The sequence below is a fragment of the Canis lupus genome, chromosome 13 (genome assembly GCF_011100685.1).
Source record: "Canis lupus familiaris isolate Mischka breed German Shepherd chromosome 13, alternate assembly UU_Cfam_GSD_1.0, whole genome shotgun sequence".
Taxonomy (NCBI): domain Eukaryota; kingdom Metazoa; phylum Chordata; class Mammalia; order Carnivora; family Canidae; genus Canis; species Canis lupus.
The window spans coordinates 8,509,633-8,531,989 of record NC_049234.1 but is presented as its reverse complement, the minus strand read 5'-3'; the positions used below and the strand labels follow the sequence as shown (position 1 = coordinate 8,531,989).

Here is a 22,357-nt window from a genome sequence, read left to right as displayed (position 1 = left end):
CCTCATTTTAGGGGTAAGGAAACTAATCTTAGAATAATGAAATATCCAGGCAGCCCTGGAGGCCTAGCGGTTTAGTGCCACCGTCAGCCAAGGGCCTGATTCTGGAGACCTGGGATCGAGTCCCATGTTGGGCTTCCTTGCATGGAGCCTGCTTCTCCCTCTGCCTGTGTCTCTGTCTCTATCTTTCTGTGTCTGTCATGAATAAATAAATGAAATCTTTAATAAAAAAAAGAATAATGAAATATCCAATGTAATTCAATTTTGTTTAATAGGATAAACAAGAAATAAGCAAAAACAAAGCAATTTGCCTCCCCCCTTAACCACTACTGAACAGTTCATCCACCCTCTGATGAGCAGAGGTTGTCACAGCTCTCTAATCACAAACAGAATCACAGAAAGTCTTATATACCCTCTAGTCACTGCTCAGTGGAGGTTATTTATCAGTTTTGGCTACAAGGATTAGTCACCATCCATGATTCATCACATGATGATTCTAGCCGTTCCTTTCCAATCATGTTCTTTCTGAGTTTCTGAGAAGATGTAAAATACATGTTCTTTCTGAAGTTGTAAAAGTTGAGACAGAGAGACCTTTGCATTTTTCTCTCATCTAGGAATCAAGTCTTCCATAGGGAAAAAGAGAAGAAAGAAGACAGTTAATAAATGCAAAGTGGTTTATATGCTTTTTCCCATAATAAAATCTCAACTCACTGGGTCTCCACTGGAAATCTTTCTCTATTCTGGTATGAGGGGAATGTTGGCATCTGTATTTCTACTTGTTACAGTCTCCAGCTGTTTGTTTTCTTTTATGACTTGAGTACTTGTAGAAGTTATCTCTGTTGTAGAATTAACAAGTAACCTCACACTGGAAGGTATTTCTATGTTTCTTGAATGGTTCTTCAACCATGTCTCTGTGTGACTGGGACTGTTGGGCACTATTTCACTGTGATTTCTGGAATTTGTTTTGAAATATATGGATCCTGATCTCATATGTGACTCTCCAGAAAGTGAAGTCTTGGGAAGAAAACCTATAAGAGAGGGTGATGCTTCTGTGTCTTCAGATCTCATCATCAGGAATTAAAGTGAATGAGTCAGTCAGCTGGATTGTGAATATTTATCAATTGCTTCCCATGTGCCAGAAAAGGGGATAGAGTGATCACAAAGACAGATACAGTCCCAGCTCTCGGGAGGCTCTAATCTAGTGTGAAAGACCAAAATGAAATAAATTATTTGTGTTTACAGTAACAGTCTAACTCAGATGTTAGCTCCATATATGGAACAAGGACCAATGATTCTTCTCAGTCACGCCAAAGAAGTCACTTGCCCAAAAGCATGTATTTTACTGAAAAAGAGGGATTTTATCTCACAGGAGACACTATTTCACTGCAAACCTCTGTATTTGATATATCTTCCCATGTTTCTCCTAGCCACATAGCCACAAGTTTCCTTTGTCTTCTGACTCTTCTCTAAGCCTCTGTAGCTCATCTTCTATTTCCAGATCTTTCCTCGAGTCCCTTCTCTGCTTTCTTATGTGAAGCAAATTAATTCTGTCTGAGCTCCTTCCAACTTAGAGATAGCTACAACTAAGAACTGACTTAGATAGCAAAACACCCACCAATTACCAGAAATTTCTCTCATCAGAGGCAGGGGACTATTTACACAATAATGTTTACATTCTTCACCTACATATATTTCTCTACCCACTGCAGTGTCTCTACCTCTTTGCAGTCTTTCCAATTCATTTGAGATATGCCAACAGATATTTTACATATACTCACAAAGTGCCATCAGTCACCAGGTGATATCCTCCATCTTCTTGTTTTTCTGTTTTGGCACCCTATGGTATTTCCATCTGTTGTGGATACCTTTGATGCCTACATAGTTGAGTGAAGGGGTCTTGGCTCTGCCTCCAGGGATTATAGCCAAGTGCTTCCTTGTAGACATAGCTACCACTGCCATAGCCCTGCTGACATTCTTGAACCCTGAAAGTGCCAGAGCAGAGGTATCAAATATGGTGCCCTTAGAATATAGAATGTATTTCAAGAATAAATCTACAGAATATGTGCTGAATAACACTATATTCAGTATATAAGGGAGGAGAATGCTTTCTCATCCCCTTTGTCATCACAGGGGGTCTATATGAATACTAGAGGAGTGCCTGATGGTGTTTTTGAGGAATGAACTCTATTTTGTATTGCTTAATGTTATTTTAGGGTAATATATATAACAGGTGATATAGCACAGGAATAACCATTTAGAGTTGATCCTAAGTATAACCTGAACAATCAGATTGGATATTTGTTAGTGGATGGGACAGCCATATTGCTGCATCTTTGCTTAATATTAGCTCTGTTTTAGATCATGACATGAATCCATGGAGGCCGTGGTTAAGAGGAAGAAGAGACCCATCTTAGTTATAGATTCCATGTTGTTCCTGTCCCCTAAATATAAGAAATGCTTTCTCCGTTTCCTAATACTGAGGTATTGCTGGAGGCATTATAGCTCAGTGGGATATAAATGTGGGCCCCAGATTTAGACGGATTGAGGATCAAATTCCTGCTCTACAAAAAATGAGTGGGAAATATCAGAAAGGAAGACAGAACATGAGAGACTCCTAACTCTGGGAAATGAACAAGGGGTGATGGAAAGGGAGGTGAGTGGGGAGTGGGGGTGACTGGGTGATGGGCACTGAGGGGGGCACTTGATGGGATGAGCACTGGGTGTTATGCTATATGTTGGCAAATTGAACTCCAATAAAAAAAAATCCTGCTCTACTACATAAGAGATCATAGATCCCGGGTAACTAACCTCTATGTGCCACAATTTTTCTCATCTGCAAAGTAGAAATAATAATACATAATTATGGGGGTGCTATAAATGTTAAATGAGTGAGTTAACTTGTTATGGATTAAAAAATGTTATGCATTATCATTGTACCATGTTCTTATATGTAACTCATTCTTTAGAATAAATTTGGCTTCACCTGGATTCTAGGTAAGCTCAGTCCCAAAAATGCAACAGATGTGGCCAGTTATATAGTAGTCAGATACTAAGTAATTGAATTAGCTCATTCACTCATTCATTTATTCTTTCATTCTTTCAACCAAAGTGCATAGTAAGTGCTGGGAAATCAGTGATGAAAGAGCAGATCACTTTATGAGCTCACAAGCTCACAGTTAGAGGGAGAGATAGACCAAAAAGGAAATAATTAGAAAAGCCGTGTGAGAAGTACCATTATGGAAATATGAAAAGAAGGTTATTGAAATACATCAGAGGGCAGCCCAGGTGGCTCAGCGGTTTAGCACCATCTTCAGCCCAGGGCATGATCCTGGAGACCAGGGATTGAGTCCCATGTTAGGCTCCCTGCATGGAGCCTACTTCTCCCTCTGTCTGTGTCTCTGCCTCTCTCTCTCTCTGTGTCTCTCATGAGTAAATAAATAAAATCTTTAAAAAAAAAAAAAGAAATATATCAGAGTCACTCGTTGGGCCTGGAGAAATTAAGAAAGCTTCACAAAAGAAGTGACAAAGACTAGTTGGTAGGAGAGGCTTAGGACCATCAGGTTTCCATATAAATGGTGTTTCCAGTCCCACTGGAAATTTCTGGATGAGGCTAATGTTTACTAGGACTATTGTAGATAAGAGATCAGAAACTTAAAGCATAAACCTCCCTATGCCAGGACTCTAGTAATACAAATAAAATACAAAGATATGAAGCTTTCAAGATCAAGCTGCCTCAGTATTCAACCAAATACAATTATTTAGGTTGTTTTTTTTTTGTTTTGTTTTGTTTTTTTTTTTACTGTTTTGGAGCTGTAGCAGAGGAAATTTTTTAAAATATGGCTTTGTGTTTCAAATTTCTTCCTAAATTCTGAACTCTCCTAAACTGCACCATTTGTGGATAGTCAGCAGTAACAACCCACAGTATTGCTGTTGGTTGCCTTCAGGTCCTTGGAAGCTTATGGTCTTTAGCATGTCACAAGGAGCCTCAAATGTACCCAGTGTCTCCTCAGCTGAAGTCTGAGGAAACGTGAGTTCATTGGGCATGTCTCTGTTTTCTACTTGCTGAAAATTTATCTGGAGGGATTCTTCTTTTCCACATTGACATTTGTACTTTCACTGTCATGCTTTTTGTTTCTTTGTGTTTCTGGAAAAGAAATAAATCAGTTTCTTTTATGGTCTCTCTGTCCCCTCCCCCTTTTTTAGTACTTGCATTTCAGGCTTCCTTTCTTAGTTGTCTACTTTTCCCTCAGGAAATTGTGCATTCCTTCATTTCATTTGTTCACATTGGAAAAATTTATGTGAATAAGCACATGTAGATTCACAGACATATGCCACAACCCCCATGCCCCCCCCCCCCCCCACACATGGAGGAACAGATTTTTATATCTTGGCTATTAAAAAATATGGGAACACTTGAATAGAAACCTCTCTACCCACTCTTGTGTCTTCTGCTGATTTTCAGCTGTATTTAGTTTTTAACGAATCACTTAAGGTGTTGGTTTTGGACTCTATTCTTTCCAGGAATAATTTTCAAAGCAAGCAATGTTAGAAAATGTTCTTAGACAATATGTGCATTGCCAGTTTACTTCATCCTTGTGGGCTGTTAAAAACTCTATTGCATGGGTTACCTGTCACTCTTGTTTGTTTTTTGGGTGCAGAGGATGGATTAAATCACTTTAGTGGTATAAACTGGCTTTTAATCAGTTGTTTTACTTCTCAGTTCCATCACTCAGTATGCTTTAGGACTGTGAATCAGTGCAGCTGGAGTTGTTTTGGAAGCCTTTTGGCTTGGAGGCTTGGAGGTTAGAACAGGCTTGGAATCAGTTGGCCAGAGTATACACATTGGCACCATTCCTAGACAGCTCTGTGAGTTGCAACCAGTTAGCTGTTCTGTGACTCAGTTTTCCTGTCAATAGAATGGGATTAAACATAATATCCATGTTTCAGCTTCCTTGGGATAATTAAATGAGATTGTGTGCAAGGAATGTTTGCAGAGACCTGGAAAATATTGAGTTCCTAAATTAATGACATTATTCTTATTGCAAATGAGTGACGTGTCAGCAAACAGGAGGAAGGTACAGAGACAGTTCAAGGACTTTATTGCTATGTTTGGTATTATTTGCCTCCATTTCTGTCAGATCAGAAATTTGTTATTTGGTATGGAAAAGGCTGATAAATCTTGGCACAAATTTTTTTCTCCCAAGCAAATCATTTTTTTTTTTTCTGGAATTTGTTTTGCCCTCTCCCCTAACATTTTCCTATATACCAATCTCTTAACTTTCTTGTCCTTTACCTACTGACCTGTACCCTGAGGACCCAAGACTCAACATCTGTGGCTTCTGTTTTTATACCATGACTCAGTTGAGAAGCTCCATTCCTGAAAATCCCTTCCAGTTCTTGATGAAAGCCCCTGCTCATAATTCATGTTTTCTGCACAAACTTAGTGAAGATCTCAGTGCCATAACCTTAATTCTATAATTGTCAACTATTCTTTATTTTTTACTGATTTTTTTGTTCAAATGTTTACACCCTAAATTTGGGAAATTACCTTCTGATAATTTTTGTTTCTTTATAGAAGCAGATTTCTCCCATAGGGCTCTTTGCTGGCCATTGACACACCTGATGTATGTTTATTCTCAGATAGTGTCTTGTGCAACCACAGGAGACTTATAGGAAACTTCCTTACTATGGTTAAAGATAGCCATAGCAACACCAAAGAGGTCCTTGTGAAATATATGATTAGGATGTACCATAGGAATTAATATTCTCTGGCCACTGTCTTAAATTGTAACCACACTGTTTTTGTAAGGAAGTTGCTCAATTTATAGAGCACACAGAGCTATATTCTGATCAGGGACCAGTCTCATTTAAAATCCTTATTTCAGAAAGTACTGAGCTTATTTGGCTTAATATGTACACGCTGTCTATATTCCTTTGAGTGACAGGTTATAAATTTTTTTTGCTAATTTGACCATCCCTGATAATTTCTGCAACTCCTAAAAGTCTGAGTACGAGAGAATACCTTCTCTAAAAATGGTTTTCAATATCTTTTTCTGAGTTAAGAATATTTTTTAAGTAGTACTTATACAGATTTGTCATTCACTATAAAAAATTATTTTACTGGACATCATGCCAATTTTTTTCTTAGAGTTCCCCAATTAAATAGTAACTTCAAAAACATACTGCTAGTTTGCTAGGTTTTAGTAGGTCAGCATGCACAGCAAAAGTGTATTAAGGTGGACTGCTCTATTTATTGATTTGCCGTGAATTTGCTAAAGGCTGGAGGCAATTGTCTGTGGAAGGGGCGGGAGGGCCATACATGATCGAGGTCATGCGCATCTAGCCAATTTGTAAGACGATCCGCTGCTCCAAGCCTTCAGCAATCCTTAGCATAGGGGCACACTCATGCATTCCTGTCAAGTCATCTTGTGAAAGGCTGCCTGCTTCCAGCTTGGCTTGGATGTGCAACCTTAATAAAACTCACTGAGGTCTGGGAGAAAATAGCAGATCTGCTGCAGATAGGGTAGGGGAAAGGGTCTAGAATATGTACACGCAGCTGACTCAGGCAGGCTCCACGCTGAACGGTTACACAGGGAGGAAACAATAAATCTCAGCTACTATGCAATAAATATCTCAAGTTTTAACTAAGGAAACTACCATTACAGTGAAATAAAAAAAAAAAAAACATTTTAGCACAAAGCTAACAAATGGCTAGTTTTCTGTGATTCTTCAAAAGCTTTCTTTGAGGGGGAAAAGTCATTCAAGCAGTTTTACCTAAAATAAAAACTAGTTTAAAGGTCAGAAGAAAGGAGCAAGTTTTGCGAGCGGCACGGAAAGAGAGTGCTGGCAGTACAATGACAGTTTTCCTTTCCTTTGCTTTCCTCGCTGCCATTCTGACTCACATAGGGTGCAGCAACCAGCGCCGAAGTCCAGAAAACGGTGGGAGAAGATATAACCGGATTCAACATGGGCAATGTGCCTACACTTTCATTCTTCCAGAACACGACGGGAACTGTCGTGAGAGTACGACAGACCAGTACAACACAAACGCTCTGCAGAGAGATGCTCCACACGTGGAACCGGATTTCTCTTCCCAGAAACTTCAACATCTGGAGCATGTGATGGAAAATTATACTCAGTGGCTGCAAAAAGTAAGTGATCGCTTTCAGTTTCTAATTGCACAGAGCCTTTTCCGTTGTTGCACTGCAGCTAACTTAGAGTTCCCTAGGGGGGCATTTGTGTGTTTACCTTTTGCTCCTGGGGGGCAGTATTTGCAAATGCAAGCCTGTTCTTTCCCTGTGACTTCATGGGTGAGCCACGGTTTTCAGGCTTGTGCAACCCTCTAAAGGTATAGTGGCAACCAGTTTGTGTGCCAGCAATGGCACATTTTATGACCTTTCTGGTTTCCTCTTATTTAAAATTGAGCTTGATTTTTCTGACTGACAGAGCCCAATTAAAAAAAAATAAAGTGAATGTCTTGAGATGGTGAAAAAAGAAAATAATGAAATGCCAATTTAGGAACAAATAGATTAACACCAGGAAATTTTATGGAGCTAGGGTGAGAAATTGTCATCAAATACTTATTTTTTCAACTTTTAGTCAAGTTAATATGAAATGGGAGTATATATAAAGTATGATATTTAGTTGGAGTAATTGTCTAAGTATATACTTTTGGCAAGTAGCAGAATAGTAGAGGACAAGGTTCTGTTATCTATTTTTGCCGTCCTTGAGAAAAAAATCAGGAAGGTAGATTTTAAAGTGAATTCTTAAGGCAGGTTGTCTGGCCGGCCAGTGTGAAAGGAGAGGTTGAGCTGGCAGTTGCTCTTCCCAAAAATGTGCACCTGCAGGTTTGAGCTGAGCACAACATGGGCTTTGCTGTCTTCCTGAAATAAGTCTTTTCTCAGGACACTGGTTACCAACAGTGTCACATGGGAGTCTAAGTATCCAGATGAATGTCAGTGTTGAGTGTGCAGTTAATCCTCGTTTAAAAAAATCAAAATGAACATTTTATTCCATTTTTCTCTATAAACAATTTACAAGTTTCCAATGAAAATACGTCTTTTAAAATATGAACACACTTCCTGCGTTTCCTTGTTTCTTTGCTCTCTGTTTAATTGTGTAACAGGTAAACAGCAGATAACAAGCGTATTCAACTATGTCAATCAAAGGGTGGCAATGTCACATTGGTGAAAATGCTTCTCTCCCAGGGATCTTTGCTAAGAATTCGTTTGGTGCATATATGTAGGAACATGGCCAGTCCAGTCTCCTTTAAATTAGTCTGTTAACAGAGCAAACCCTTTAAGAAGATAAGGAGAGGACAAATGTTCTATTTTTTTCCCCTGTGTTGTCACCCTCCCTTAAAGCACTGCCTGCTGAATCATGCCAAGTAACTGTTATTATACTTTTGTCCACTAGGGACTGAACTAACATCACTGATGCTTTATTTGACAAATAACTGAAACTCGGTAGTTTCAGAGTTTCTAAACCTGAAAGTGTAGTTAATCTTTCTATTGTAGACTACAAGTGAAAAAAATCAATAGGGACAGAAGAGTGGAAAGCAAAAAGAATTCTGAAGGCTTTTGATAATTGTGTTTTAAATTTCAGGCACTAATTATAGCAGCAGTTTATATCTGTTTTTTCTTTGGCAAAATTTATTTTAATAGTACACAAATTAATGTGGTCAAACAGCTTATTACTATTCTCAATAAAGCATCCATTGGGTTTTTAATTGAGAATTCAAACATTATAAATTAGTCTGGATTCTTTGAAGGGGCTGGGTAGGGAAATTTAGTCCCAAATTGTCCTGAATGAGCTATTCTACCAAAAATGTAATATTTTGTTTACTTACAACATGTAGCCAAAATGGTGATTCAGCCGTAGTAATGCATATATATATATTTTTTTTTCCATGCAATTATTCAGCAGTGATAGTGTAAATATATGATTCTGTTGAGCTTATATCATGCACAGGTTCCATATGTTAATTTATTGTGTGAAATAAATTTTTGTTTGCATTCTTCTTGGTCAGTGATTATGGCATAGTTTGCAGATTATAGCCAAGCATAACTATGCAAATGTTCTTTGGTTACATTGACCCTGGCTAATGTGAATCTAGCTGATTATATGCTGAAAATGTCCCTGTTGATGTTGAGTCAGAGCAGTTTGGCTTGACTATTGTCTGTTTAAATTTGCATATCTTTTGTCATTGTTAATGCGATTGGTAGGAGGATCAAGAAACCAAATAAATTCTTTCAGCAAAGAACTTGCTAAAAAGCTGTCTCAAGTTTCCCTTAATTAGAGGGTTGTTTTTTTTTAGGTTCTAGGTTTCTTGTAATGTATTTATTTTGATAATTCAAATGGAAATCTTTTTACTGTAACTATTTGGTATGCTTAGTACTGCAAATTGTACTACTTACATTTTAATTCCGAATAGTTGTGTTAGGATAAAAAACAATGCACTGCAAAAAATGAGGCTATCAGTGTAAATGCAGTTGATTCAGCAAAATAATTAATCAAAGCATGGTGATTATTATGCAGCTCATGGCATCACTATCAGGAAGGTTTTTATGCAAGATGCGTGTTATCAATGCTAGATGCAGCTAGATGATAATTTATGTTAATCTGATACCTTCTGTGAAGTTAGGTAAACTAAATTCTTTTACAAATATTTTTCACAAGATACTGACTTCAGTAAATAAAAGTCCCTTTATGAGACTTACATGGTTGAATGTCATTTCTCAACCCTTCTGGTTTTGCAACTAAACAAGATGAGAAAGAATGCAAGGGGAAAATGATGTGTTGGTCATACCTTAAGTGTTGGACCTGTCATGGCACTTGTCTCTTGCTATCATGGGTTTCATTTGAGGAGATCAACTTTGTCTAGTAACCTGTCAATTAACACTAATTATGAATTAGGTTGATAGCATTATTCTCACTTATCAGATGGGGAAGAGCAATATAAATAATAGGCTAAAAAATCACCTGGGCTGTATGTCTACATTTGACTCTCTTCAATCATATGGTCCTTTTCAGAACTATTAGTAAACCATACCCAATACCTGAGACCAGGTCTTGGGATAATAACATGAAGTACAAATGGCCTTTGTGCTTTGCCACTTGCTTGTGATTCCCTTCTACGTATCTATACCAGAGAAATGTCTAGTGTTTAATGTCTACCTTATATCTCATGCTTCTTGAATTATTGTTTTCTTTCTCCTATATCCGAGAAATTCACAAATATGTATATTTAAAGACTCAGATTTAAGACATGTAAATTCTATCATTTGGAGGAATGCTTAGGAAGTCCTTTGCCTTTGCTAAATGATGTCTTTGTTGTTGTTGAAAGTATAAATAAAGAGTAAAAAACATGCCTTATAACAGACAACAAAGGTCTAACTATTGTAAATATTTTACGCTATTTAAAATTGATGAGTTGATGATTATTAGTAGAAAATATGTTATGAATTGCCATCCAGAATATTTTAATAGATGAAAGATTTTTACTTAAGTACTTAGCTAAATATTTCTAAAGACATTTTTTGACTAACAATATCCTCTACTTATATTCTTTGTTTCAGAGAATTATTATGATCTTTTTAAAACTCATGTATTACAGATATTAACCCATATTAATATCTACTACATTATGACCCCATGAGACTAGTGACTAAAGCAGTGTATAGTCCATAGCAGATAGACAATAAATATTTGTTGAATGAACAAATGGATGCATTGTCTATATGTTACAATCTATATTTTACCATGTACTATTAACAATTTGTTTTGGATGTACACTTTACCTCCCTAGATTGTAAGTTATCACTTAGGCAAGTATTACATTCTATAATTATTTTTGTTCTGATATTCATCAAAAAGATATTGGGTCTAGGGACTCTTGGGTGGCTCAGCAGTTGAGTGTCTGTCTGCCTTTGGCTCAGGGAGTGATCTGGGTCTGGGGATGGAGTCCCGTCTAAAGTTCCGTACAGGGAGCCTGCTTCTCCCTCTGCCTATATGTCTCTGCCTCTCTCTCTGTCTCTCATGAATAAGTACATAAAATCTTAAAAAAAAAAAAAAGATATTAGGTCTAGAGTAGGTGATTATTAATTATTCAAATTGTATTTAGCCAATGACCTAGGATCTCAAAAACTTCTACATCACTCTATCTTGTCCACTTAATTATTCTTTAAGAGTCAGCTTTGTTACCAGTTCTCTAGGAAATGTACCTGCACTCCATTTCCCCTGCCAGGCTGAGCTCTCCAGTGTTATCAGAATAAGTTGGATGTATCATGAAGGCACTGCACTTCCATGTTATGTGGTTGCTGTCATTTTTATTATTTGTTTTGAGGCCTGTTTTCCTACTCAGACTGTGAGTCCCCTCGAGTGTAGTTAATGTTTTTTCATATATATCTGAAATGTTTATTGAGTGTTTGAACAATATCTCTGTTATCATAATATAAAAATAAAAGACACCAAATGCTCAAGTGTGTGGTGCTGGGTAAAATAATGAAAATTAAGAAGATTTGTAACTATTTTTAGATGCCACAGTTTGCTTGAATCCTTTGTGCTAGGTTACTTGAGGGTCAGTTAGACCTTTCTTTGGGAGGAAAAATAATTTTGTAGGTACCAAAGTACCTACAGTAGGTAACAATTTGCTGCATGCAATAATGACACATATTTACATGTAATATATGCATATGTGAATCTAAGTAATTGGAAATGATTTCTCATCTGTGCATTGTTTTGGTGGCTGGTGATGCAAAATAAGCCAAAGAGGATGTTCTATGCTTCATTTGCACATATGGAGGAGGAGGTTTCTTTAATGTGTGAAAAAAGCAGGCAATTGATAAGTATGTTTTTAAAAATTTGTCACTAAACTTGGAAAAAATATGCGTATATGATTTACACACAGAGGTAGAAAAAAATGGCAGTTGCCAAGAAAGGTTAAAGGAATAATTTCCTTTTAAATTCAGTTGTAGAAATGTCCCTACAAGTTCATTTGAGATTAACCCTAGGTTTTCAAGCCAAAGAGGAAGTCTTTAGTTAATATGTCTGCATTAACTTTTCAACAAATAGTTAAGTTTTATTTTTTGCTTGTTATCTTTTAGAATTAAAAGATCCAAGAAGGCAGAAAAACCTTTCTGGGCCTTAGATGTTGGGCAGTTGGAGTTATAATAGTCTTTTGGATTTGTCTATAGGAAAGAGCAAGCCTCTCCTCAAATTCTACATTGGCAGATCTCAGGTTGTAGGACCAGGGCAAGTAGGTCCTTTACTATGGGTGATTACAGCCTTTTTTTTTTTACCCCTAACTGTGCCATTTCACATTTTTTAAATAGTGTTCATCTCATATATAATTATCTGTTCACTGTAATCTAAACTGGATAAGAATGTATCATTCATTTCCTTAAAATTTTCCTACAGTTTTTCATTATGTAAGACTAAAATCCAAATTCCTTACCATGAGGCTTTAGATGATCTGCCCCCTATTCCTCTCTAGATTCATCATTTATCATCACCTTTCCTTTATTTCAGTTACTCATGACATTAGCCTTCTTGTTATTTCTCCAACAGACCAGCTTATTTCTGTCTCAGGGGCTTTACATGCTGTTTACTTATCTAGGAAAATTCTTCCTCCAGATCATGGCATGGTTAGCTCTTTCTTTTTATTCAGATCTTTGCTCAGAAGTCATCTTCCCACAGTCTTTTCTGAGTACTATAACCTTCTGCCTTCCCACAAAGTCTTTTCTGAGTACTATTACCTACCGCCTTCCCACATTCTCCTAAATGACTTTTTTATCATATAATACTATATCATTTCTTCATGGCATTTATCACTATGTGACCTTTTATTGCTTATTGTTTGTCACATTATTTATTCTTTCTCCACCTATAGAGAATGTAAATGCCACAAGAGGTCCTTGTCTGTCTTGTTACCCGTAGTATACCTTACTGCTAGAAGAATGCACAACAGAGAGTAGGACCTCAGTAAATATATGTAAAATATATTCTCCCAGACCCTGCACTCTGTGAGGTAGACGTTGCCTGTCTTGTTCACTAGTTTTTATTTATTATTTTAAATAACAGATCTTCTTTCCTAGGACAATACCTGGAAAATAGTTTAAAAGAATACTTTTTTTTTTGTTTTTAATGAGTAGAGAAATGAATGGATTCCATGAGTAGACTTGGATTATAATCAAATATACATATGAAAATAAGACTCAACTATATTCCATCTTTTACCCATTTAAATATATAGTTTTAGAAATTTTAATTTTCTGAATCTCCATCTCTATATCAAGGATCAGCAAACTATGGCCCTTGAGCTAAATCTTGCCAGCCACCAGTGTTTGTAAATAAAGTTTTATTGAAATACAACCACATCCATTCCTTAATGTGTTGTCTGTGTATTCATAAATGAAGTTTTATTGAACAGAGTCACACCCATTTGTTTATGCATTGTCTGTAGCTGCCTTCTTCCTACAAAGGCAGAATTGGGGGGTTGCAACAGAGATCAAAAGCTCCACAGATCCTAAACTTCAATATCCAGCCCTTTACAGAAAAAAAAAAAGTTTTCTGACCCCTGTTCTATATCACAAAAGGAATATGGTATTAATATTGGGACCATTGCAAGGTAAATTGTGAGGTTTGTTGTGTGGGAAAAAGATCACCCTCTAGGAGATCAAGTAATCTTCAGGTTCATGCCAGTTGGCAAAGAGCCTGAGTAAGCCATTTCTTGGCTTGGTATTGGGGACATGCTGTGAGGTGACATTTTAGAGTACAGGCAGGGAAATTTCATGTCTTTTCTTTCTCCTGCCCATCATTATGTGGACAGAGAAATATTCCAGAAGCAAATTCATGTGAGAAAAGAAAAAGCACCTGAAAAACAGTACAGATCATCAGCCTCTGGGTTTACCAAGTCCAGGTGCCAGAGTCCTTTGCTTTATCTACTTGCCTCAACCTGTTGGTTGTGGTATCAGTGGTAATGTTGACAAAACATCAGAGGCATTCTGTTTTCATAGAAGTGGGGCTTCAGCACAGCCTCTTAAGTTCAATCTATTTAGAAACCTTTCCTCCTTCTATGATTTGCTTTAGATATAAACATTACAAGTATTCCCATTTGTGTAGATGATGAGAGGGGAGGAGTAACAAGTAGGTGTTCAGCCACAATGTACAGATGTTCCTCAGCCCCTATGTTATAATTTGATAATTAAGAAGATTTTGTTTTCATTCTGCTATGGCCTTGTCTCTCTGTGAAAACATTAGCATCCTTTTCCTGGTCCTTTTCTTCTTTTGAATACCATTTGCTTAGATGCACAACCCTAATTACATTCTGAGTCATCCTTGCTTTTTGTTCCAATACAAGATTATCGTTTGCTGTGAAGTTTGGAAGTTCCAAACCCCCTTTGGTTCTGGCCCCATGGTCTGAGGGAGGAGGGCTTCTTAGTGTTTAAATCTCTTTACAAAGTGTACAAAAGATATGTCCCTCTTCCTTATCAAAGAGGTTTCTAAAGAATGAAGCACACCATGGATTATCTTTTCTTTATATTTTGAGACTTTGTACCTAAATACTTTTCTCTAATTCTTACACAGAAATATTAGAAGTGAGAAGTTTTCAGGCTCATTTGGTCTTAGTTGCCTATCTCAATGATCTGATGATTTCATCCTTTAAACATATGAAAAGGTAATTGTTAATAGAGAAAGTGGTATAAAACATATAAAGCCAGACATAACCCTACAGGTAGGTACCTAATGATTTAATCAATAACATATTTGGCAATAAGTATTGGAGAATATAGAGTAAAATAAATGCAATAAGTGTTACTTGTATATATATATATATATATATATATATATATATATATGACTACAAGTTACTTATTACAGATTTCCATTGGCATATAATTCCTAAGTTTGTGCTGAACTCTTATTTTTTTATTTTTTTAAATATTTTATTTATTTATTCATGAGAGACACGGAGAGAGAGAGGCAGAGACACAGGCAGAGGGAGAAGCAGGCTCCATGCAGGGAGCCCAATGTGGGACTCGATCCCGGGACTCTGGGATCACGCTGACTCAAATGCAGATGGTCAACTGCTAAGCCACCCAGGCATCCCTGTGCTGAACTCTTAAAAGAGCATGCAAATTAGCATAAGTATCAAGCTGTTTCTAAAGAAAATCAGTAGCTAAAATATTAGTGAAATGGAAGTAAGATGTGAATATCTTGAAACAGAAATATATACAAACTCACTGCTATCAAGTAGGCAAGCTTATTGTCTATTTCTGTAGAATTGTTAATGATAAGTTTGAAAGACAGTGTATTTTAAAATTTAGTTACATGTGTAGCTTAACTCACTAGGATCAGAAAAGCTGAATGAGTTGAATCATAATACTAGACCCTAAAGCTTATTAGAGGGTTTCCATTCCTAGAAAATGAATAAATATTTTAAAACTCTAAATTACATTTTATTTCCAAACCTTTAGAGAGAGAGTCCCAAGATTTTGTAAAACATTTTAATACTGTTCTTGTCTTCACTGTTAATAGTTTGACTAGATGAAAATCCAGTGGATATTTATTATAGCTAAATATATGCTGCACCCAGGAGGCCTTGCATCCCCCTTATCTCAAGTGCACAGATGTAAGACATGAGAATTTTATCCTTATTACTAAGTCACCAATCTTCTCTTTGCTTTTCAACTTTACTAAATTTTTAAATAACAGGAACAGAGCTATGATAATCAGTACTTTTAATATTTATTGAATAGATGAATTATTGAAAAAATTGAAAATTTTAACTTTAAAATTTTTGAACAAATGAACTGATGAATTATAAATATTTCTTAGCAATGGAACCCTATTTCCAAGCCAATTATTTTTTTTTATTTTTTATTTTTTCCAAGCAAATTATTAGGTAAAATCTTGATATGTAACCTAGATGCAAATGGAAGGGCTAGAGGAGAGGGGTGCTGCCAGGACCCTCTTCCAGGGCCCCTCTCCCAGAGGCATTCCCCAGGGGACCCTATATGTTCAAAGGAATATGGTTTCAAAATGGCTGCAACAAAACTTTCAAATAATCAAATATTAGCTAGGTAAAGCTGCCAAAACCAATCTACTGGCAGAGAGGAAGAATCATAACACTTGTTACTTTGAATATTTTTTGGCAAGTTGATGTAAGAATGTCCAAATCTGCCATATACAAAATAGTTTAAGAATGTTACTGAGTATACAAGAGTACAGGTTGTTCAAAATGCTGAGGCCCACCCATACTTAACCTGACAAAATATGTCAAGATAAGAGACAACTCTTAGGCAATTAGTGGCATATTGTATAACTTAATCTATCTTCTAAATTATTCAATTGCATGATAGTTTATATTTCTTTATTTTAAATTTAGGGACATGAATTACGTTGATAATATTAAATATCTCAAGCTACCATATTCACTTAGAACAGAATTCATTGTTAAGGATAATGAAAGGAAATCTAAATTTTATTTTATTTATTTTTTAAGATTTATTTATTTATTTATTTATTTATTTATTTATTTATTTATTTTAGAGACAGAGAGAGTCCTGGGGGTAGGAGCAAAGGGAGAGGGAGAAAGAATCCTAAGCAGACTCCTTGCTGAGTGCAGAGCCTGACTCAGGGCTGGATCTCATGCCCCTGAGGTCAAGACCTGAGCTGAAGCCAAGAGTCAGGTGCTTAACTGACTACATAGCCCAGGAGCCCCAGGAAATCTTAATTTTAAGAATGCATTTACATATTTACAAAATTTTCATTGATTCTTGTTAGGTCTACTTAGCTTATCTTTGTTTTTACTTCTAGAATATGACACCAGGAATAGGAATCTTAAAATTGTGATTTTTTTTATTCATTTGTGCTGAAATATTAATAAAAGGCAGTAAGATTACTTGCATTTATTTTTAAGGCATTTATCTTGACTGCAAAGGTTAATTTAGTTAAGACTAGTTAAAGTCAAACTTGAATCCACTTTCCAAACACACCTAAGCTGCAGTGTTTCACAATGTGCTGAGAGAACAACAACACGAAGGCAATGTCTTCAATTCTATTAGCTCTGTGGAGCTTTTTCTTTTTCTTTAGGAGATAAATAATACACAGCCCTTTGATATACTGAGGAGTGAAAGCTCCAAAGTCAAGCCTTATATTAATTTATTATTACCTTTTTACTAGGTTAGAAATAGGCATCCTAATAATTGTTTCTGACTTCCCAATGGCCTGCTTTTTCAAAAGCCTATTTCCCATTCTAAGTGGGAAACTTCTGAGACTTGAAAATGGGAAAAGAGACATGCAAGGCAGTCTTCCAAACAGGAAAGACAAAAGGACTCAAAGGAACTCATTCCTGGCCTGCCTTTCTTTTTCATTTTTCTTTTCTCCTCTGGTATTGTTTCCAGTAAGCTTCTACGTGATCGTCCTTGTACTGGTGGCCATGGAGCAGAAGTGCAAGAAGGAGGATGGCCAAGAGGGAGGGCGAATGAACAAGGTGACTGTTCATTTACTGGGGGCTAGGGGACACAGTGAGGGCTCATGGGACCAGAGCAGTGTCTGGAGGACTGCTCCATAAGAGATGGCAGTGAGTTCTGTCGTGGGATTTTAGGATGTAGTTAGTTGTGGACCATCGAACTAAGCATCTGGTATTAACAGGACAGGCAGCCAGGTAATCAGTTATCTAATTAAATATGCACAATGTAGTCTGCTAGGTACTGCGAGGCAGTGATGAATCTGCTACAGCCCCTATTGTTGAGAAGCCTAACCCCACTGAAACAGAGAGTAAACGCATAGTTCATGTCCACGGTTTTCTATGTCAAAGAGACAATTACACAGTGATGAAGTGTGTTGTACCTAAAGCCAGACTGGCTGGATTTGAATCTTGAAAGCATCACTCCCTTCCTGTGTGACTTTGGGCAAGTTTCTTAACTTTTCTGTGCCAATCATTCACTTTCATTACCAAACTGAGGTAATAAAGATATCTACATTATAAGGTGATTGCTAAGAGTAAAGATGATTCACATAAATTACTTCCCATTAAGTTCTCTAACACAGTGAATGTTAAGTAAATATTAGTGATTCCTTGGAGATAGTTCTGGCTTATAGTAATAGTTAAATGTTAGTAAAACAACTATCAGGCCATTTGAAAACACTTTACATGTCTTAATCTATTGAATACTTTCAAAAGCCAGTGTGAGGTAGATAGTAATATAATTTTCCCACGTGGCAAGTTGGAAATTGAGGCACAGAGGGGAAGTAAATTGCCCAGGATTACTTAGGGCTGAGTGGCGGGACCAGCATGCAACTCCAGGCAGTTTGGCTCCATGACCTACGCTCTTAACCAACTACGGGATTACCTATAGCAACTTTTACGGTGTCTCCTCTTGTCAATCTTCAAACCTTAAATCTGTTTTAAAATATTTTTCTGTAGTAGTCTTTGCACCTAAGCCCTTAATTCTTTCATACTAAATGTATGTGCCCCTTTCTTAAGTACTGTTTCAGTCATTTGTCCACATCCTAACTCTAAAGCTCCATGGTTAAATTGACTGTGACACGTAGTGATGTTGCTGATTGAAGCACAATAGCCCAATTCTCTCTGCCCTCCCACAGATCTGTTAGCAGACCAGGAATCCCACATCTGTAGTCCCTCCTGCCTCTCTCCTTAGAAGCACCATCTCTTGAAGTTACAGAGCTTAATTGAATCTGACTATTTATCTAAAAAGTTTTAAAACACAAAGAAAGGCTTACAATTGCCTTACATGGGGTGAAGCCGCCTATTCTAAATATCTTCCGTTCAATTTAATGACCTCCCTCTTAGATTTATCTGCGGGCACTCCTTCTTGGAAAAGCAGAAGCACATCCTGGAACTTAAAATATTATTTGCATGCACTTTCTTTTGTGGGTCATTCGAGAGAGTTGTAAAAATGAGAAGAAAAGCCTTGTTTTCTCAGGCAATGACCTCTTATCTCACTTCCTATTTTATTTATCATTGTCCCTATTAATTAAAATATTTCTGGTATTTTGGTCCAAGGCCAAAACACTGACTGCTACTTGCAGAGAATTGTGATGATTCTCCCTCTTTTTTAATCTTGGAGGCCTGATGACTCAGATGCTGGGGCTTTGAGGGTGGTAGCTTTTATAGCCCTTAATGATCAACCACATGAGGTAGAAAGACTCCAGACTACCCTAACTTACTTCTGACAGTTCTTTTTCGTGGATTCAAAAGAAGAGAGAGCACAAAATAGGATGAGAGCAAAGTAGAATTCAGGCATGCTTTTCGTCCACCTTCACATAGTAGGACAGATTAAAACCATTAAGGAGAAAAAAGATTCAGTGTGTATCTGTTTTCTTAACCTGAGTTTTCCATGGAATGCTGACAATCAGCAGTGTGTGGCAGATCAATGTTGTAGATGCTCCATAGCTACTGGTAGGATATATGCACAAATAAATACATGCTGTAGTGCTCAGATTATTTAGGGGCAACTTTCAGTCAGTGACGTGGTCTGAAAGATTAGTGTTAAAGCTGAATAACCAGAACCTTTTCCCAATTTTCAGGAAATTATTAACTTAAGGAGCAGGCTCCATGCAGGCAGCCCGATGTGGGACTCGATCCCGGTACTCCAAGATTACGCCCTGGGCGGAAGGCGGCGCTAAACCGCTGAGCCACCCGGGCGTCCCACAAATAAATATTAATAGAGGCTGGGAATTAACCTCCTAAATTTAGTGGTGTAATTTGTACTTTATGTGGACACATGATTAGAATGTGATTTACCTCAGCCATTTAGCATAGTCATATGCCCTGCTAATGAAATTACTATTGCTTTGTGTATGGAAGGAATCAATTTATCGGCAAAGAGGACAATGGATATCAGATATTCTATCAGCAAAACAAGTGTGAAAATGACATTCTACTTTACGAAAGGTGGTTAGTAACAAATAGGATATTAATAAGTCTACCTTCATTAAGCAGTCTTATCCAAACAGAAAAGCACATTTTTATAAATAGTAGGTATTATCATATCCATTTTATAGATAACAAACGGAGGACCAATGCAATAAAATGATTTTATAAGATTATAATATTTACTTTGAGACACATGTAGAATTTAAACCCAGGCATTCTGAATAGCTAAATCTAAAGCTCTTTATCGTTCATGCTCTTTCACTTTTCCTTCACAAATTAAAACAAATTTTGATTGATGGGAAGTAGGGAAGAGGTTGAAATGAATGATGTTTTCCTCTAAGTTTTTGAAGAATGTATTCAGAATAAATAACCTGCTATAGAGATAGAAATAATTTGCCAAAATGTATGGGAATTGCTTTAAGAAATCTGTTCTTAGGAGAACTACTTCCTAGCACTATTCCTGACAAGATACAAAATTCTATTTATATCTAAAAATATGTCAGATGCAAATAACTAATTCTTGTTTTTACTTTTTTTTTTAATAAGTGAGTTGCTTACACAAACTCAATTGATGTTACCCAGATGTGAGCATACAAATAAAGATAATATTTTAAACTAGTTTTTCTGCATTTCTGCTTATAAACACTGCATTATAGGGCTAGGGTATATTTCTTTTAGTTAAAGACCAAATAGGAATAAAATATAGCCAATAAAGGAAATTGTTTAACATTTAAACATTATGAATTAGGTCCTGTTTGTAATATTTTCGGAAAAATGACCATATGCCATGTGTGTCTTTAGTTTAGTTTAGTTAAGTTTAGTTCTTCAGTATATAAAAGTAACCATTGATCCCACATTTATGTTTAGAAAAAGAGAACAGAAAATTAATAAACACTGTGAAAGTGGAACTGCCATTATCTCTTATGACAGTCAAGATAAACTAATGAACTAAGGAGAGTTTGATTAAAATAAATGAATAAAATTGAAAGTGGAAGTGGAAATCCCACACCTAGCACTCAAAAAAACTCTTAACTGAGGATTGAGTATATATATACTAAGAAGACTCCGTATCAGAGAGAAAGGGAAATTATTTTGTGATCATCATATTTCATATGGGACTAAAGCTTATATACTTTGAGTTCACAGATTAAATTTGTGCCATTAACAGGGGGAAAGATCACTATGGAGATTAAATATCTTAAGCACAAAGTATCCCTATATATTCTTCTACTATTTTGAAATGTCTTCCATTGTATCTAACATTGCAAGTTATGGCCAAAAGTATATCTGAGGCAACTACAAAATTCAAATAAACTCTATAAGGCTATCAAATTGCTTGCACTTTAAATAATTCAAATATTTTGAGAATTTCTCTCCTGTTCAAATACAAAATATCCCCTGTGGAAATGAGATTAATGTGTGCTTAGTTCTTTTTTTATTACTGGGCAATTCAGAAATCAACATCAAGGGAGTAATTTTCTATCAGGAGGACACACCAGTTCTAGCTGTCTACCTAGTAGGGTGTATCACATATCTTTTAGGAAGGTGTGGCTTGAAAAATCATATATAGTTTTTAAATTTAGAACCAAAAGAACAATCCTCACCATGTTTGGGTACTAAACTATGCAAAAAAAATACAATTTTTAAATTTAATACAGTGGAAAGAATAGAAGTTAAAGTTAAAGCAAGACTAGAGGGTAATTATTGGTCATATTTTCCAAAGATGGTTATAATAGCATTATATGTATATATAGTATTATGTTATAAATAGTATCATGTCTGCATGTAATTATGCCATAAGAATTCCCTTCTTTTTGAATCTGACTGAGTCATAAAAAGCAACTAAGTTTCCAAATTGTTCATTACAATATTCATGCTTGGCGTCCTGAGCAGCCATGTTAGAGACCCATCTACCTTGAAGTCACCATGTGAAGAAATCAGGCCACGGAGAGAGGCCATGTGTAGGTACTCTGGTTAACACATCTTTCTTTTTGAGTCATTCCAGCTCAGGTTGTAGACATGTGAGTGAATGAGCCTTCAGATGTTCCAACCCCCCACTCATTCACATTACCTCCAGATGTGGAGTTAAAGTCCCAGGCATAATGGAGCAGAAACAACCCATTCCCAGTGTGCCTTGCCTGAAATCCTGACCCATAGAGTCTGTGAGCCTAATGAGCATAATGAAATGGTTGTTACAAGCCATTCAATTTGGAGGTAATATAAAAATGCAACAATAGTGACTGGAATAGCCCTCATTTCCATAGGCATATATACAAGTGTTTACCCTGGTACTTATTACTCTGGTAATCCTTGAAGAGCAATACATTAGGCATGAGCTTTGCCTTCCAGAAGCTAGCATTTAAGTAAGGCTTACAATATGAGTAGAATGTCATAAGTATCAGTTTTTAAGCCAAAATTTTTACTACCTTCCTCTATTCTTTAAAGCTATTTCAGTTT

At 36.5% G+C, this 22,357-nt stretch overlaps 1 protein-coding gene and 1 long non-coding RNA gene across 3 annotated transcripts in view; one reads left to right on the top strand and one right to left on the bottom strand.

Moving 5' to 3' along the window:
• Window positions 1-249: 249 nt before the first annotated feature.
• LOC111098518 lies at window positions 250-18,474 on the bottom strand. Of its 2 annotated transcripts, none has more exons than XR_005368527.1 (3): window positions 18,354-18,474; window positions 1,776-1,979; window positions 250-620 (listed from the first exon to the last, which is right to left on the bottom strand). It is a non-coding gene; the product is annotated as an uncharacterized LOC111098518 (long non-coding RNA). The 2 variants fall into 2 exon arrangements; XR_005368526.1 differs by lacking the exon at window positions 18,354-18,474 and adding an exon at window positions 6,900-7,108.
• The window catches only part of ANGPT1 (angiopoietin 1), a 240,461-nt gene continuing 224,939 nt past the window's right edge, over window positions 6,836-22,357 (top strand). Inside the window, 1 exon segment of the mRNA NM_001005754.2 lies at window positions 6,836-7,148. Within this exon segment, the coding sequence (NP_001005754.1) occupies window positions 6,852-7,148 (297 nt within the window). The 5' untranslated portion in view covers window positions 6,836-6,851.